The 17275-nt window shown below is 44.2% G+C and overlaps 1 protein-coding gene across 8 annotated transcripts in view; it reads left to right on the plus strand.

Annotated features, from left to right (window-relative positions):
• Positions 1-17275, plus strand: part of LOC109931632 (RAC-beta serine/threonine-protein kinase) — a 64154-nt gene that overhangs the window by 38077 nt on the left and 8802 nt on the right. For all 8 annotated transcript variants that reach the window (XM_048618262.1, XM_048618257.1, XM_020530879.2 and 5 more), the window contains 7 exons: positions 104-169; positions 6304-6372; positions 9856-9978; positions 10713-10841; positions 11968-12182; positions 15490-15577; positions 16884-16986. In XM_048618262.1, the coding sequence (XP_048474219.1) occupies positions 104-169; positions 6304-6372; positions 9856-9978; positions 10713-10841; positions 11968-12182; positions 15490-15577; positions 16884-16986 (793 nt within the window). The remainder of the gene's footprint in view (positions 1-103; positions 170-6303; positions 6373-9855; positions 9979-10712; positions 10842-11967; positions 12183-15489; positions 15578-16883; positions 16987-17275) is intronic.

Consider the following 17275-nt stretch of genomic DNA (forward strand, 5'->3'; position numbering starts at 1 on the left):
GAGAGTCTGAAGACACGTAATTCTGCCCCAGTATGTGTTGTTGCTAAATGGATAAAATTAAAACTATACATGAACATTAATGCTTGGTTTTGTCTCATTATAGGATGAAGTCGCCCACACTGTTACAGAGAGCAGGGTCTTGCAGAATACGCGACATCCATTTTTAACAGTGAGTACCGAAACACACATTGGATTCAGTTTGACTTAATCCATGTTCTCCTGAGTATAGGTCTGCCCTGTGTGGCTCTCTGTTTATATAAAAATATATATCAATCACAGGGCAGTGGTATTTACAGTAAAACAGCTCCCATGTGTTGGGAAGTTTTGGATTTTTCCTACATTGTGCCGGCTATTTCAGTAAGTAGGTGTTTATATAGTCACTACTGGTAAAGGGTTTGCTATATCCCTCCAGGGCCCGGTTGAATAATGTAGCTGCTGTTTTTGGAGTCGAGCTTCCCAGCAACAGCCCCTCAGTCTGAGCTCAGTCAGATGTTGGTTGGCATAAGGCAAAAGGATGGGCAGGTTTCTGTGATGCACCCATGAGTTGAACAGCCCATGGCACTCTCTGAATAAGCTAATGGTGGCTGCAGAAGTTAGAGGAGTTGTCACTCATGTCTGAGTGGATAGCAGTTTCCCGCCTCCTGGTTTGAAAGATTTTGGGTCAAACTTCATTCCTGAGGCTTGAACAGAAAGTCCAGGCTGATATACCCTGTGCAATACAGAGGCAATGCTGCACTGTCAGAGGTGCCATTTTTTCAGATAAGATGTTAAAATGAGGTCCTGTCTACCCCCTCAAGTGGGTGTAAAAAATCGTATTTTAATGAAGGACAGGGGAATTCTTGCTCAAGTCAGGCTAATAATTATCCCTCAATCAATATCATTTCAAATAAAAAGCAAAGCAGGTTATCTGTTGATTGGCCTGCTTGCTATGTGTCAGGTTTGGTACGTGCAAATCGGCAGCTGTATTTTGTTACAACAGTGATTACATTTCACAAAATAATTTGTCCTTCGTCGAATGCGTTAGGATCACGTGCCCTGTCTGTTATGACCTTCAAAGTATTTAGCAATGGGGTATCTATGACACTCTTAGGCAGTGAAGTCCTAAAATTCAGATCTCTTTGAGTGAAGAAATTTCTCCTGCCATCTCTGTGCTAAATGATTGGCCTCTTCTCCTGAGTCTCCCATGTTCCAGAGTTCCAAGCCAGCAGGGAAACACCTTCTGTGTTCATCTTTCTAAATCCCTTCCAACTGTGCACGTTTCCATGACATCACCTGTAATTCTTTTGAACTCCAGTGACTATAGATCTAATTCACTCACCTGCTCACCATATGACAAGCCTGTCATCCCAGGGCTTCCCAATCTAGTGAACCTTTGCTGAACAACCTCCAATATATCCTTCCTTAAATATGGAGAGCGAAACTTTGCATAGTATTCTAGATGTGGTCTCTTCAAATACCTGTGGAATTGTACCAAGCCCATCTTATTCTAGCACTCCAATTCCCTTGTTGTAAAGGCCAACATGTCTTACCTTCCTAATTGCCTGCTGCACTTGTATGCAAACTCTATGTTCGCTGAACGAGTATAGCCAAGTCTCCCTGAACATCGTCACTTACTTTCACACCTTTTACAAAATAGTCTTCTTTTCTATTCTCTCACTTATCTGCATTATACTCCATCTGTCACCTTGTTGCAGGCTCAATTCACCTGACTAATCACATTGCAGCCTCTTTGTGTCCTCCTTACAGCTTTGTATTGTCATTAAATGTTAATCTTAACCTCTTTGTTTAAACTATTAATCTAGGTTGTAAATAGCTGAGGCCTAAAACTGCTCCCTTCATCATAGCCTGCCAACACTAAAAGTGGGTCCCAGAGAAACGTTTACTCTATTTCTTTCTCCACTTTCTGTTTTTATTACAGATCTCCAGCATCCACAGGACTTCGCTTATAACTTTAAAAGTGCCTTGTTTATGCCTATTCTCTGCTTCCTATCTGTTGACTAATTCTCTATCCATGCTAATATAGCACCATGGCTCCGTGAGCCCTGAGCTTGTTGAAGATGCTCTGGTAATGCAGGTATATATGTATTTTCTATTACCTATAGACCGGTACCACAACAAGAGTTAGTGCTTTTGGGAACAGGCACACAGTCCCTGTTGTAGATGTCAATTTGTCCTTTGTCTGTCACAGCCTTTTCCACGCAGTGTGATTTTTGAGATATATGGAGAAGTCTTGACTTAACATTGCTTTCCAGATGGCAGTACCATGTGTGAAGCTCTTCAGCTTGTCTAATCTGCGTCAAAGGATCTTGCATTTCTCTCAACACAGCATTAAATTACATGTAATGTGATTCGCACATTACCTTGGCCCTGCTGCTTGTGCACGTGGATCTCCCCAAGTCAGAGAACGTGCAGGATTTGCTCTGGGCAATGAAACTAGGACAGGGTTATCTGCCCTATATTTAGCAACACATGGAATTCACAAGCAGGCATTTCCCCTACCCTCTACCTCCCAAACATGGGTTGAACCAGTGTTTATATTATGCAAGAACCTTCTCCCACTTCAATGCCTGGCCTAAGGTTGACCATGTAACCACTGTCGATTGTTGAAAAAATCCATCTGGTTCATTAATGTACTACAGGGAATGCAAATCTGTCATCTTTACTGGGTCTGGTCTACATGTGACCCACAGCAATGTGGTTGACTTCGAACTGCCCTCTGGGCAACTAGGGATGGGTAATTAACACTGGCCTAGTCAGCGACACCAACATCCCGCGAACAAATAAAAGATAAACAAAAACCACACTGTTCCAGTATCCCCTCTATCACCTTCTCCCTCATTTCTGTCAAACTGCTGAATCATTTTGAGGACTTCACTTTTTTTTCATTTTGAGGCTTTTTCTTTCCTTGCAAAGGTCACTATCCTCTTCAGTCTTTTACTTTTTCAGTCTTGCTGCAGTTATTCAGGGCCTCAGTGAGACCACACTTTTTGTACTGTGTGCCGTTTTGGTCTCCTAGTCTGAGGAAGGACATTCTTGCTATTGAGGGAGTCCAGCGAAGGTTTACCAGACTGATTCCCGCGAAGGCAGAACTGACATATGAAGAGAATCTGGATTGACTGGGCTTGTACTCACTAGAATTTAGAAGAATGAAGGAGGTTATCTCATAGAAACATATACAATCCTGATGAGACTGGCCAGGCTAGATGCGGGAAGAATGTTCTTGATGTTAGAGAAGCCCAGCACTAGAGGTTACAGTCTAAGAATAAGGGAAAAGCCATTCAGGACTGAGATGAGGAAGAATTTCGTCACTCAGGAAGTTGGGAACCTGTGGAATTCTCTCCACAGAAAGCTGTTGCGGCCAGTTGGGCATGGCCCTTATGGCTAAAGGGATCAAGGGGCATGGAGAGAAAGTGGGATTGAGATACAGAAATTGCATGATCGGCCATGCTCGTATTGAATCGTGGTGCAGGCTTGAAGGTCCGAATGGCTTCCTCCTCCACCTGCCTTCTATGTTTCTGTGCTTATTGACAGGTCGTCTTCTCAATCCTGGTAATATCCTTAATCTTTTCTGTAATTTTGTCAATGGTTCAATATCCCTTTTCTACACCAGAGCTGCACAAAGTCCAGTGGCCTAAATATGTTTCTATGTACCTTTTTAATATTTACACCCAACTGTTGCGTTGTTTCTTTGGAAAAGAACCTCAGTGTAATCATTGCAGCTTTGTGTTGTCTGCTGTTGGTGATTTGTAATGAACCGGAATTTTCTGGTTCTGGGGTGGGGGGACGCGTGGCGTGGATGCAGAGATGACAAATAATTTCAAAAGGAAATTGGACGGGAACTTGAGGGAGGGAAATAAAGTTGCAGTGTTGCGGGGATAGAGTTGGGAATGGAGCTGACTAGATTGCTCTAAGAGCATTGGCGGACTCAGTAGGCCTCCTTCTGTGCAGTATTGACTCTCTGACCTTGTGGATCTGTATTCTCCAAACTTGTGGCTCCTCCATATCGTTTCTTGTCCTCCATGGAATTTGAGGCCTCACTCTTCCTTTGAAGCTAAATGTCCTTGCAAATCATGGTATCAAATTTCATTTGCCATCTATCTGTTCACTTTGCAAACCTGGTTTATTCTTGCTGTATTTTGGTTATTGTCAGCTAGACTGCCAGTTTGTCACCCGCAGAGTCCAAAACCATGTCTCGTGTTTTGTAAAGATAATTTATAAACATTGAGAGAAATGACCATAATCATAGAATCCTAGCACAGAATGAGGCCATTCAGCACATTGTGCCTATACTGGCTGTTTGAAAAGAGCTATCCAATTTATCCCACTTCTTTGTTCTCTTCCGCAGCCCAAAACATTTTCCCTTTCCAAATATCTATTCAATTTCACTTTGAAAATTACTATTGAATCAGCTTTCATGATCCTTTTGAGCAGCAGATTCCAGATTATTGCTGCATTAAAAAGATTCTCCTCTTCATTCTTGTTCATTTATCAATAATCCTAAATACGTCACCCTAAATCCTCCTGCCACTGTAAACAGCTTTGTATTTATTCTATCAACAGCATTCATGATTTTGAATACCTGTCAAATCTCCCTCTAACCATCTTTCCTCAAAGGAATGCAACCTATGCTTCTCTGGTCTGTCTCTTTTCACTGAAATCCTTCATCCCTTGGTACTTTTCTCATAAGTTTCCACTGCACCCTCTTTTAAGGCTTTGCCATCGTTCCAAACAGTGGTGCCCAGAGCCAAAGCCTTACTGTAGTTGAGGTCAAACTAGTAATTTGTAAAGTCTCAGCACAACTCCTTCCTTTCATTCTATATGTTTTTATTTTTGAAGACATGAGTCCCAAATGAATTTTGTCCTGACACTTTGCAAGATCAATGCATGTGTACCTTAGGTGTCTGTTTTTGCACCCACTTTAAAATTAAACCATTTTGTTTGTGTTGCCTTGGTTCATTCTTACTTCCACTTCACACTTCTGGCAAAGAGTCATGGACACAAAATGTTATCTCTATTTGTCTCCCTGCAAATACTGCCAGACTTTTTCACACTTTTTCTACATAAAATTGCATTTATCATACATCAGCCTAATCCACCATTCTGAAATCTGTTAATGTCCTCCTCATTGTTTACCACTTTGCCTTTGTTGTTGGCAAACTTTGCGATTCTATATTCAAGTGTACCCAAGTTGGAATTAATATTATATATCAAAGTACAGTGGTATTGCCAACTTCTGGAGGACACCAGTATGTTCTTCCCTCCAGTCCAAGTATTCGGCGCTATCCTTACTTTCTGCCTCATCCAATTTCACATCTTCACTTCCGCTGAGCCCTTTTACTCCATGTCCACTTCCAGTCTGTTAACAAGTCCACAACGTGGCACATTATTGGATGCCTTTGAAATATCCATTTGTATGCTAACAGCTGCATTACTTTCAATCTGTCAGCTGCAACCCAGTGGATCACACTTTTTGCTTCTTTAGAAGATTATGGGTTCAAGTCCTGCACTGGGTTTAGAGCACAAAAATTTAGGCTGATACTCGAGCGCAGACTGAGGGAATGCTGCTGTAGGGGCAGCAGTGAACTGGTGGTAATCTCACTGGGCTGGTATTCCAGAGCCCTAGATTAATGTTTCGGAGGTGGGGCAGGGGTGTGGATTTGAATTCCAAACTGGCAGATGATGACTGTCAAACTCTGTAATAACATCTGTAATTAAAACTGAGTTTTTAAAAAAGTGATTGTGTAATCATTGTTGATTGTCGTAAACGAACCCATTTGGTTCACTCGTGTCCTTCAGTGAAGGAAATCTGCTATCCTTACCCGTTCTGGCCTACATACGACTTCAGACACGCTGATGTGGCTGACTCTTTATCTGCCCTCTGAAAGGGCTAAGAGAGCCGATTAGTGAAAGGGCAGTTAGGGATGGGCAACAAATGCTGGCTTTGCCAGTGACGCCCACTCCCTTTAAACAATAGACAAAATTTCATTATTAAACAAAGGCCCTTTGGATGGAAAATAATCCTCTGGCACTATTTTGAAGAAGAGGAAGTCACCATTGTTCTGAATAATATTTATGGTTCAACCAATACCACAAAAAATAGTCTACATTATCACATTGCTGTTTGTAGGAGCTTACTGTGCACAGGTCAGCTACACCTCAAAAATACACTTGCTGGAAATCTGAGACCTCCAGCAGTCATGGAAGGCACTAGATAAATGCAAGTTTTTTTTTTACCTTTATGCTGAAATTGCTGGTTACTGATATGTTGCAATGATTTCTCTTCTCTCTCTCCCACCGACACAGACATTGAAGTACGCATTTCAAACCAGTGATCGGTTATGTTTTGTCATGGAGTATGCAAATGGCGGGGAGGTAAGTTTGTGGCATTCTCCTCTTTGTTCAGACACTGATGGTCCCTGTCCTTGTCCGAAGCAACTTTGTCAGGTTGCATCGTTGACCTGATGCCATCAGCAGTCTCCGATACCCAGCCCGCACGTCTGGTGTTCTTGTTCTCCCTACCAAAGACAATGCGTGTGTTGGCTAACCCATCCACCAGGCAGCCAAGTTTCGACAGTTTAAGGATTCAGTCAAATCTTCCAGCTCCCTGGACAATGGTTAAGGACGGAAGACAGGGCTCCGTTCTAGCTTCAGGCACGGAGCTGAATTGTAAACCCCTGCTGCTGATTATACTCAATCGGGCACAAACCATAAATCACGTTGCACATCCCACGATGTCAAGTTGTGAAAATTGTATGGAATAAGCCCAATAATCTGTGGCTGGCACCAATCTTACGTATGAGAATCCCAAACACTCTCCTCCCTGACACAGTCTGACCAGTTGTGACTCCAGTCCCAGACAGTGGTGATTGACTGAGAGGCTTCGCAGAAGCACCTGGCACAGCCACTCCGTTCTCATGCTAACTGAGATCAGCTTTCTCAGTACAGAGGGTGATTGAACCCAGTGCCTCTAAATTTCCGTTTAAATTTAGTTCTGTGGTGTGATTCCACCCTGGCCTTCTACAAACCCAGAGGGCTCAGACTGGGACTCGAACCTGGGGCCGCCTCTGAGCAACAGGGGGAAGGATTTTGTTGGTACGTGTCCTTTCCTCGACCTGTATTGTTTCTCCAATTTTGTGAGAATTGCCTACAGGTTTTATATTTGCTTGCAGGATGTGGGCGTTGCTAGCTGGGCCAGCATTTACTGCCACTCCCTAGTTGTTCTGGTAAAGGTTGTGATGAGCTGCATTCTGAACCGCAGTAGCTCATGTGGCACAAGGATACGAAGTGGGTCGTGTGTGACATTTGCAAGGTGCACTGCAGAAATTCACCACAGCTCCTTAGACCAGCACCTTCTAAACCCACAATCCCCACTGTCTTGAAGGATCAGGATAGTAGATACGTGGGAACATCATCTTCAAGTTCCCCCTCCAATCCATTCACCATTCTGACTTGGAAAAGTATTGCCATTCCTTCACTGTTGCTGAGTGAAAATCCTGGACTGCCCCCATAGCTTTGTGGGTATACGGGACTGCAGTGGTTCAAGAAGGCAGCTCACCATCAATGACAACTAGGGAAGGGTAATAAATGCCTACGAGCAATGCCTGCATTCTGAGTGAAAAGACAAGTGAACCAAGTACTTGGGGGGGAGCAATTCTTAAGAGTGGTCATTGTATTGTAAGATTTACCTTACTACTGAGGGAAAGCCAGAAACAATCAAAAGTTGAACTTCTAAATTGGAAGAGGGTTAATTTCAGTGTGACGCGGAAGTAGTCAGCCAGCGTAAAATGGAACCGAACACCGACAGGAACAAACAGACGATCTTTAAGAGGCAGACACTTCAAGTATAGGATTTGGGAAGTCACAATGAGGTTGTAAAGACGTTGGTGAGGCCTCTTTTGTAATGCTGTATTTGGTTCTGGTCACCCTGTTATAAGAAGGATATTATTAAGCTGGAGAGCGTTCAGAAGAGATTTATCAGGATGTTGCTGGGTGTGAAAGGTTTCAGTTATAAAGAAAGGCTGGATAGGTTGGGACTTTTTCCACTGGACCATAGGAGGTTGAGAGGTGACCTGATAGAAGTTTATAAAATAATGAGGGGTATAGATTGAGTTAATGGTAGGTGTCCTTTCCCAAGGATGGGGTATTTCAAGACCGGGGGACACGTTTTTAAGGTGAGAGGACAAAGGTGATTCGCATGTAGAATGAACTTGCTGAGGAAATGGTGGATGTGGGCACAGTTACAACGTTTAAAAGACATTTTGATAAGTACATTTAATAGGAAAGGTTTGGAGAGTTATGGGCCAGGAGCAGGCAGATGGAACTAGTTTGGTTTGGGATTATGGTTGGAACAGACTGGTTGGACTGAAGGGTCTGTTTTTGTTCTATATGACTCTGACAGTATAAGTATAATCTCATCTATTCTCAAAAAGACAAAAGGAAAGGGAACCAAATTCAGGGTTTCTTGACTGACAAGTAAAACGGAGACTATGGTGGATTAAAGAGGGAGAGGGTGTATGATACAAGTCAGTGAATCCTTTAAATGAGAACCTGGTCAAATTCAATAAGTTGAGAGGAGAGGTGAAGAGGAAAGTGAAATTCACAAAGCAGGTGTGTGAGAACAGAATGGCCGTGAACATAAAGGGAAATCAAAAGTTTACCAGCATGTAAATAGTAATGTGCATTAAGGAATGGAGTAGGTTTCATTAGGGTGTGAAATGCTTCGAGGCATTGGGCCAGGCTGGAAGCAGGGCTGGAGATAGCTTAAGAAGCTTCCTTAATCTTGCAATCTTCAATCCAGAAGGTGTAGCAGAGGTTCCAAGGGAGAGTGACAGATATGAGACTCATTCAAGTAAGGATGCCAGGACAATCCCAGCAACCACAGACCATTAGTCCCTCATCAGGGCTGGGTGAGGTCTTGGAATCCATATTCGGGAGAGCAGGAGGAATTAGCAGGCACTTTGAGAGGTTTGAATAAATGTAGGACAGCCAGCATAGATTTGTAAAAGGCAGGTTGTGTTTGACTAATCAAATTGAATTTGATGAGGGATCAAAGAAGGTTGATACAGGAAAAGTGGGAGATGTTGTCTATATGGATCTTTCACTGTTTTGACTTACAAAGGGCTGATTAACGGAGTTGAGGCTTATCGAATAAGGAGGTCCAACTGGATGACCAATGTAAGGGCAGACAGCAACAGAGGGAAGGTGATGTCCTCCTAGTATCATTGCTAAACTATTAAGTCAGAGACCTGGGTAATGTTCTGCGGATCTGGGCAGGTGGTGGCATTTGAATTCCAGTAAAAAAAAAAGTCTGGAATTAAGAAGCTACTGCATTGCCAACTGTTGGAAGAACCCATCTGATTCACTAATGTCCTTTAGGGAAGGAAACTGCTGCCCTTACCTGGTCTGGCCTACATGTGACTCCAGATCTATAGTGATGGGGTTGATTTTTAACTGCCCTCTGGGCAATTAGGGATGAACAATAAATGCTGACCTGATCCCCACGTTGGCAGTTCTTGAAGATTGAACATTATGGTGGCTCCCAAGGTTCATTGATTGTGGTTTTGGGGTTTTATTTTTGTTGCTATGTATAAATGACTTAGATCTTGGAACAAAAGTAAAATTTCAAAATTGTCCAACTTGCCAGACAAGTGCCAGAGGAATTGAATCCAGAGAAATGTGGGGTGATGCATTCTGGCAGAATACAGACTTGATGGCACAGAAGTATAGAGGGTGCAGGAATGGAGGGTCCTGAGGTTCATGTACCTCAATCTTTGAAGGGGTCAGGACATACTGGGAGAGGAGTAGCCGCTTCCTGTTCATGTGATGTGATGTTTACTCTCCTTCCTTTGTCCCCAGCTCTTCTTCCACCTCTCTAGAGAGCGTGTTTTTACTGAGGATCGCGCACGCTTTTACGGGGCTGAGATTGTGTCTGCTCTGGATTACCTCCACGATAAGAATGTCGTCTACAGAGATCTGAAGGTTGGTATTTGGCTGTGAAGTGCCGCAGATCCACGAGTATCGCATTGTATTAAAATAGTTGGAGATGTGGACGAGGGAAGTGTAGTGAGGAAGGATTGAGGTTGGGTTTTACAATGCAAACAAAATTATGCCGAACTGATCTTTAATGTGGAAATACTTGATCACTGGCACAAAACCCAATGCTGGAAAAACTGAGGTGTTAGGAAGGATGTTTAAAGGGTTTTTGTCAAAGGGATGGTATTTTAAAAATGTCACAAAGGAGAGATCTGGGAGGGAATTCTAGAGCTTCGGCCCAATTAAAGGCATGACCACCATAGCAGAGAAATGACAATGTTAAATGTTAGGTCAGCATAGTGGCTCATTGGTTAGCACTGCTGCCTCCCAGCACCAGGGACCTGGGTTCGATTCCACTTTTGGGCGACTGTCTGTGTGGAGTTTGCACATTCTCCCCGTGTCTGCGTGGGTTTCCTCCAGGTGCTCCAGTTTCCTCCCACAATCCAAAGGTATGCAGTTTAGGGGGCATTGGCCATACTAAATTGCCCATAATGGCCAGGGATGTGCTTACTAGGTGGGTTAGCCATGGGAAATGAAGGCTTATAGGGGTAGAGTTAGGGGTTGGGATGCTCTTTGGAGGAGTGGTGGACTCAATGGGCCGAATGGCCAGCTTTCATACTGTAGGGATTCTGTGAAATGTTAGCATTGAATTCTGGGGTCTGCTGTTATTTGTGTTTCAGCTGGAAAACCTCATGTTGGATAAAGATGGGCATATCAAGATCACGGACTTTGGCCTCTGTAAAGAGGGGATAACGGATGGAGCCACCATGAAGACCTTCTGTGGAACCCCAGAGTATCTGGCACCCGAGGTGAGAGACTATCCAACCTCTTGTTTCCCTTCACCAATAAATCTTGTGAAACATAACAAAACCTGCCTCAAAGTTGGCTTTCACTTTGTTAAAAAAAGATCAAGAGTTCGTTCGTAGTCTTCTGGCTGCTTGCCTTGCTCCCTTATTACAGTTGACATGCCCAGGGAAGCGGTTGTATTCTGAGTGATGCGTAGCAGCCTGTTTACCAGCTTCAGCTGGCACAGTATGGAGGGTTCTGTTCGCACTGGGAATGGATGTCTGAGGGAGGGAGTTCAGTCAGTGGGGGATGCCCTGACTCTTGTCACTGTTTGAGCTGTTCCTCATTTTCTGCTTTGTGGAGCAATGGCCGCGTTGTCCCAAACTGTCCTTGAGGGATTGAGTGGGGGGTTTCCTCGAAGGTTTGGAAACTGGGGATCCACCTCTCGGCTCTGTGACCAGGTTGCACTTACAGTTGACCAGCAAGAGCATCATTGGCGAATAGGGCTGTCATCAGTTTACAGTGCATGGACTATGTTCCCTTGGGCAGTATGGAATTCCAGATGAGTCTGTGGGCTTTCTTTGGAGGTCCTGTGTTCTTAGTTGATCCTGCTGCCCCAGAGAAAGAGAGCTGACTAGGTTGGACAACTGCTTTTATTCTGTTTCTCCATCCTCCCCACAGTTTGGTAGCTAGGATGGACTTGAAGCTCTGATTTATAGTCTGAGCAGACGGCAAAGATATTGACACCCATTCCTCAATAACAGATCCGGGAACTTCAAACTTGTTTCTATTTAGGGGAGGTGGAATGTGCGTTATTGGTGACTTTACCTTCTCTCCCTCCACTGTGCTGCTGTACAAATCTCCTTGGTCCAGAGTAATTCTTCAGGGGTAGACTGAGGGCACAGCTTGCACCGTCTCAAGAAAGGGAATGTCCTCTGGCCTTCTCTGACTTGGATTGCAGGTTGTTTTTATTTCTTTGTTTTTTTTGTTACTGCAGCCACCCAGTTTCACTGCTGTAGTGAAGGCAGGGAGGTTAGAGCCATTTTACAACAACATGTTAGAATCCATTAGGCCACAGAGGCAGGAGATGCAGTGGAGTTGCTTGTTTTGACCAGCGTTACCCTGATGGCCACTCTCGTCCCACACCAGGTACTGGAGGACAATGACTACGGTCGGGCTGTAGACTGGTGGGGGCTTGGCGTGGTGATGTACGAGATGATGTGCGGGCGACTGCCTTTCTACAACCAGGACCATGAGAAACTCTTTGAGCTGATCCTTATGGAAGAAATCCGGTTTCCCCGCACCTTGTCCCCTGAGGCCAAATCGCTCCTCTCGGGACTCTTAAAGAAAGACCCCAAACAAAGGTAAGATTCACAAAGTCTCCCGTGTGAAGGCCATTCAGATCACAGCTCCCAATAGTTTGTGCAGCAATTTGTGTCCAGCTCAGTCAGACTACCTCTGCCAAGTGACCTCGGTTGTAGTAAGCTGTTGCTTATGCTGTCCTCAAACCTCTCCCTCTTTCCTCCATTCTCTGCAGAATTGCAATGACAAAAGTAAGCCTGGAGTTAAACTGCACATAGCGGCAATGGCTAAAGGGGAACTAGAGTCATAGAGATGTACAGCACGGAAACAGACCCTTCAGTCCTACTTGTTTATGCTGATCAGATATCCTATGATAAATCTAGTCCCATTTGCCAGCATTTAGCCCATATCCCTGTAAACCCTTCCAATTCATCTACCCATCCAGATGCCTTTTAAATGTTGTAATTGTACCAGCCTCCACCACTTCCTCTGGCAGCTCATTCCATACACGCACCACCCTCTGCATGGAAATGTTGCCTTTTAGGTCTCCTTTAAATCTTTCCCCTCTTACCTTGAACCAATGCCCTCTAGTTCTGGGCTCCTCCACTCTGGGGAAAAGACCATGTCTATTTACCCAATCCATACCCCTCATGATTTTATAAACCTCTATAAGGTCATCCCTCAGCCTCTGACTGTCTAGGGAAAATAGCCCCAGCCTATTCAACCTCTCCCTATAGCTCAAACCTCCAACCCTGGCAAGATCCTTGTAAATCTTTTCTGAATCCTTTCAAGTTTCACAACATCCTTCCTATAACAGGGTCAGTGTTGTAATCATTCTAGTATTGCATGAATCATCTTTTTTTATTTTGAAGGAGAACTTATGCCCAGTAGTGATTGTAATTCATTACACTGAGCTGCAGTCATTTCTTTTCGATATTTTCTGTCAGCCTGTTCAGAGATATCATGGCCGACTTCTGGAGCAGGCGGGACTTGAACCTGGGGCTCCAGGCCCTGGGGTTTGGTAATCTTCTACTTGCTGCTCAGTACAATTCGTTGTGCCTTGATGGCCTTTAACTGGGACCCAGATTATGTTTTTCAAGAATCTCTGACTTCCTTCACTCCACTGTTGGTGGCTGCGCCTTCACATGCCCTAAGTTGTGGAATTCCCTCCTTCAACCTCTCTTTCCTGATTTATGACATTCCTGAATCAGTGAATCCTTCTTTGGCCAAGCCTTTAGACACCTTATTGACTTGGTGTAAAATTTTGTCTGCTAACCTATCCTGGGAAGTGCCTTGATTTACTAAATTAAAGGAACTATATAAATGTAGTTAATGTTGCTGACTTACAGCATGCCACGTGTCCGAGTGAGTGAATAGTGGCTACAGGAGATTCCTTCAGGGCTGAGTTGTGGATCAAGAAGATCTCAGGTTGGATCTCTGGACTATGGTGAGTCCAGTGATCTGAAAAGTTACCAGCAGGGGAGAAATACACACTTGACTTCCAGTCCTGATCACAGTCTGGTGACTGTGTCTACCACTACTGTGCCTAGACTCACTGATGAAGAGTGAGTGAGGGGTGGCTCTTAGATTTGGAATCTGTAGCCCAGAGCCAGTTAGTGCCTTCTGAGATCGAGCAGAAGAAACGGGAACATGGAATAAAGTCACGACACATAGCAGCAGCCGCTGAATCTGACCCAGACTGCTGCATGGTCAGAATGGTCACTCACCTTTCAGCTGCAGAAATGCTGTTCCCTCAACTCTTGGCCCCTAGCTCACAGTTAACCTCACTTGATGTTCATCTTGCTCTGCAAAGTGTTAGGGCGCTAGTTCTTGGAATGAATTCTGGAATGAGTTATATGCAGCCTCCACATCTGTTCAGCCTCCCATCAGTAAACTCAGCAAGCCATTTGAAGAAAGGAATAACTTTGAGGAACTGGTACTAGGGTCCAAAGAGCTAACCTATCGTTGCAGATCCACAGCAATGCGGTTGACTTTTGGATACCCCGTGAAATTCTCCCAGCATGCCTCTCAGTTCATTGGCGATTAGGGATGGGCAACAAATGTTGGCCTTGCCATTGATGGTCCATGTTAGAGTGGGAACATTTGATTTCAGGAGGAAGAAAAATGAGCCCCTATCTAATATGACCTGTATGGTCATATTAGCTTCATGGTCTGATAATAACAGAGTTATTAACCAATCATTGGAAACACTTCACAGGAATGGTTCTGGGGTGAATTACGAACATAGATCGGAGAGGGTGGGACTGTTTACTTTGGAGTAGAGAAGCCTGAGGGGAGATCTTTTAGTGTCTTCAAAATCAGGAAGAGTGTTGACTGGTTAGAGAGGGAGAAGCTGTGGCAGCTTGTTAAAGGATGGAGAATGAAAGGGCTAGGATTTAAAATAATTGGTTAAAGGAGCAAAAGCAGCAGCACAAGGCAAAACCACTTCTAGCAGTTAGTGCTTAGTGTCTGGAATGCTCTGGCCAAGAGCGTGGCAGCGGCAGGTTCAAGCAAGGCTTTTAAAATGGCACTAGACTGTGAAGTGAAAGGGAAGAATGTGCAGAGTCACGGGAAGAATGTGCAGAGTCACGGGAAGAATGTGCAGAGTCACGGGAAGAATGTGATGTATGGCACTAAGTAAATTGTTTATTTTGAGAGGCAGGGCAGATGCAATGGGCCAAATGGCCGCCTCCTGCTGTGTGACCATTTTCATAAAATAGCTTACCACAGACCCAAACATGTGACAAGATTTACAGTCGTTCCCCACCCCACCAACTACTGGTGGAGATCTTCAGGAAGTATAGGTCAAATGTCACCTGCCCCTCCCAAGCACACATACCGCATTGTTTTTGCCTTTTATCATGTCTTGAGGTTTAGTATTTAGTGTCTGATGGTTGCACATTGTACAATCATCTCGTCTGATAGAAGGCTGCTCATCAACAATTTGCCTCCAGCCAGGGCTTTCAATGTAACTGATCACCTGAGATCCTGGTGGAAATAGCCAGATGCAAAAATGAGGCTGGGAAGAGGATTCAAAGAGCCAGCCAAAAACGAGAAATATTGAAAAGGGTTTTGAAAGAGCTGAGGATGGCGAGGAGGGAACTAGCTTCAGAAGGTGCAAGTCCTGAGCTGTACAAGGTTAAAACCTAAGCGGAGAAGTAGGACGCCACTCAAAAGAGTAGAGGGTATAAAAATGAGCCTGAAGCAGGTTGCAGTGGTCAGCAGGAGTGAGCCTGTGGGAGGAACAATGAACAGTGAGGGTGAGGATTCTGAAATGGCCTGAAGAGCATTAGGGACCTGGCGAAGGCTACTGAGGAAGGGTGAGTTGGACAGTCAATGTTTTATTCACCTCCACTGTCTCTCTTGCAGGTTGGGAGGCGGTCCTGAAGATGCGAAGGAAGTCATGCATCACAAATTCTTTGTTCCGGTTAACTGGCAGGATGTCGTAGAGAAGCGGGTGAGAGAACCAAAGTATTTGATTTCCCTCATAAAAACCGAAAGAACTGCGGATGCTATAAATCAGAAACAAAAACAGAAATTGCTGGAAAAGCTGAGCAGGTCTGGCAGCATTTGTGAAGTGAAGAAGGGTCACCGGACCCGAAACGTTAACTCTGATTTCTCTCCACGGATGCTGCCAGACCTGCCGAGCTTTTCCAGCAATTTCTGTTTTCGTATGTGACTTCCCTCATTTATTGCAAATAAATCTTCCCAAAGCAGCCTGAAAGCTTTGGATCAGGAATCTCTCCGAGTTGGATTGCTTTGACGTCGGGCAGTTAAGTTGTACACTAACATTTTGCAAATTGCTCAAGATGTTTTCTCCATGATGTGGTATTGATGTTTCTCAGGGTATGGTGGGGGTGTGACAGGGTAAAGGGAAGTTGGGGGTTTGTGTGAAAGCAAAAAAACTGCAGATGCTGGAAATTCAAAATAAAACTTTGGTTCTGAAGATGAGTCGTATTCGACTTGAAACATTAACTCTGTTTCTCTCTCCACCGATGCTACTGAGTTTCTCCAGCACTTTCTGTTGTAGTTTTGGGTTTGTGTATGTGAGTAGGTGCCACCCAGATTAATGTGTGTGTTGCGCGATGACAGGGAGCAGGGGAGATGTAGAGGGGGAAAATGCTGGCTTAAAGAAAGCCCGAAAGAATGCTGCACAGGGAATGGGGGATGTGAATAGGGAGAATGTGGTACAAGTAAACAGGATACTGCCTGGGGTGTGGATTGCTGTCAGCCATGATGCTGGGGTGATGGATACGGTACGTTTTGCTTTAATGGCACCACATCCACAAACTTGCACCACCACTGACGCTCAGTTGCAGTAGCACGTACCATCAAGTTGCACTGCAGAAATTCACCAAAGATCCTGAGATAGAACCTTCCAAATCCTCAACCACTTCCCATTGAGAAGGACAAATTCCCTTCCAAACCACTCACCATCCTGACTTGGAAATACATTGCTGTTCCTTCAGTGTTGCTGGGTCAAAGTCCTGAACTTCCCTAATGTTGTACCAACATCAAATGGACTGCAGCAGTTCCAAAAGGCAGCTCACCGCCACCTTCTCAAGGGCAACTAGGGATGGGCAAGAAATGCTGGTCCAGCCAGTGTCACGTGTTCCACAAGTGAATAAATAAAAAAAAAACCAAGGTAGATCTTTGTCCTGATCTCTTGCAGCTTTTCAGCATGGGGGAGTTTTGGAATGATGCCGTGTTCATGCTTGCACTAAGCTAATTTCTCTTATTACTGTTCCCTTTCCAAATAACAGCTTGTGCCTCCATTCAAACCCCAAGTGTCTTCTGAGACAGACACACGATATTTTGATGATGAATTCACAGCAGAGACGATAACAGTCACCCCCCCAGATAAATGTGAGTATTGAAACCACATGCTGACCTGGTGAGTCAACTGGACCCATTCAGTTTGTTCCATTTTTGTTTGAGGTTCCTTCTCCACGTTAACTGCTTCATAAAAGGGCAAAAGAGAACCCTGAACCATTGATTGACTGTCGTCTGTCAGCTAGGATGACAATTCGGTTGTGTCACCATTATTTATTATCCTATTACAAATGCCCACAAATCGCTTTCATTTTCCTTTTAGGTAAATAGTTCCTGTATTGAATTTTTCAACTGAACTATAGGCAAGTGATGTAAAGTATAG

The sequence above is a fragment of the Rhincodon typus genome, chromosome 39 (genome assembly GCF_021869965.1).
Source record: "Rhincodon typus isolate 14 chromosome 39, sRhiTyp1.1, whole genome shotgun sequence".
Classification (NCBI taxonomy): domain Eukaryota; kingdom Metazoa; phylum Chordata; class Chondrichthyes; order Orectolobiformes; family Rhincodontidae; genus Rhincodon; species Rhincodon typus.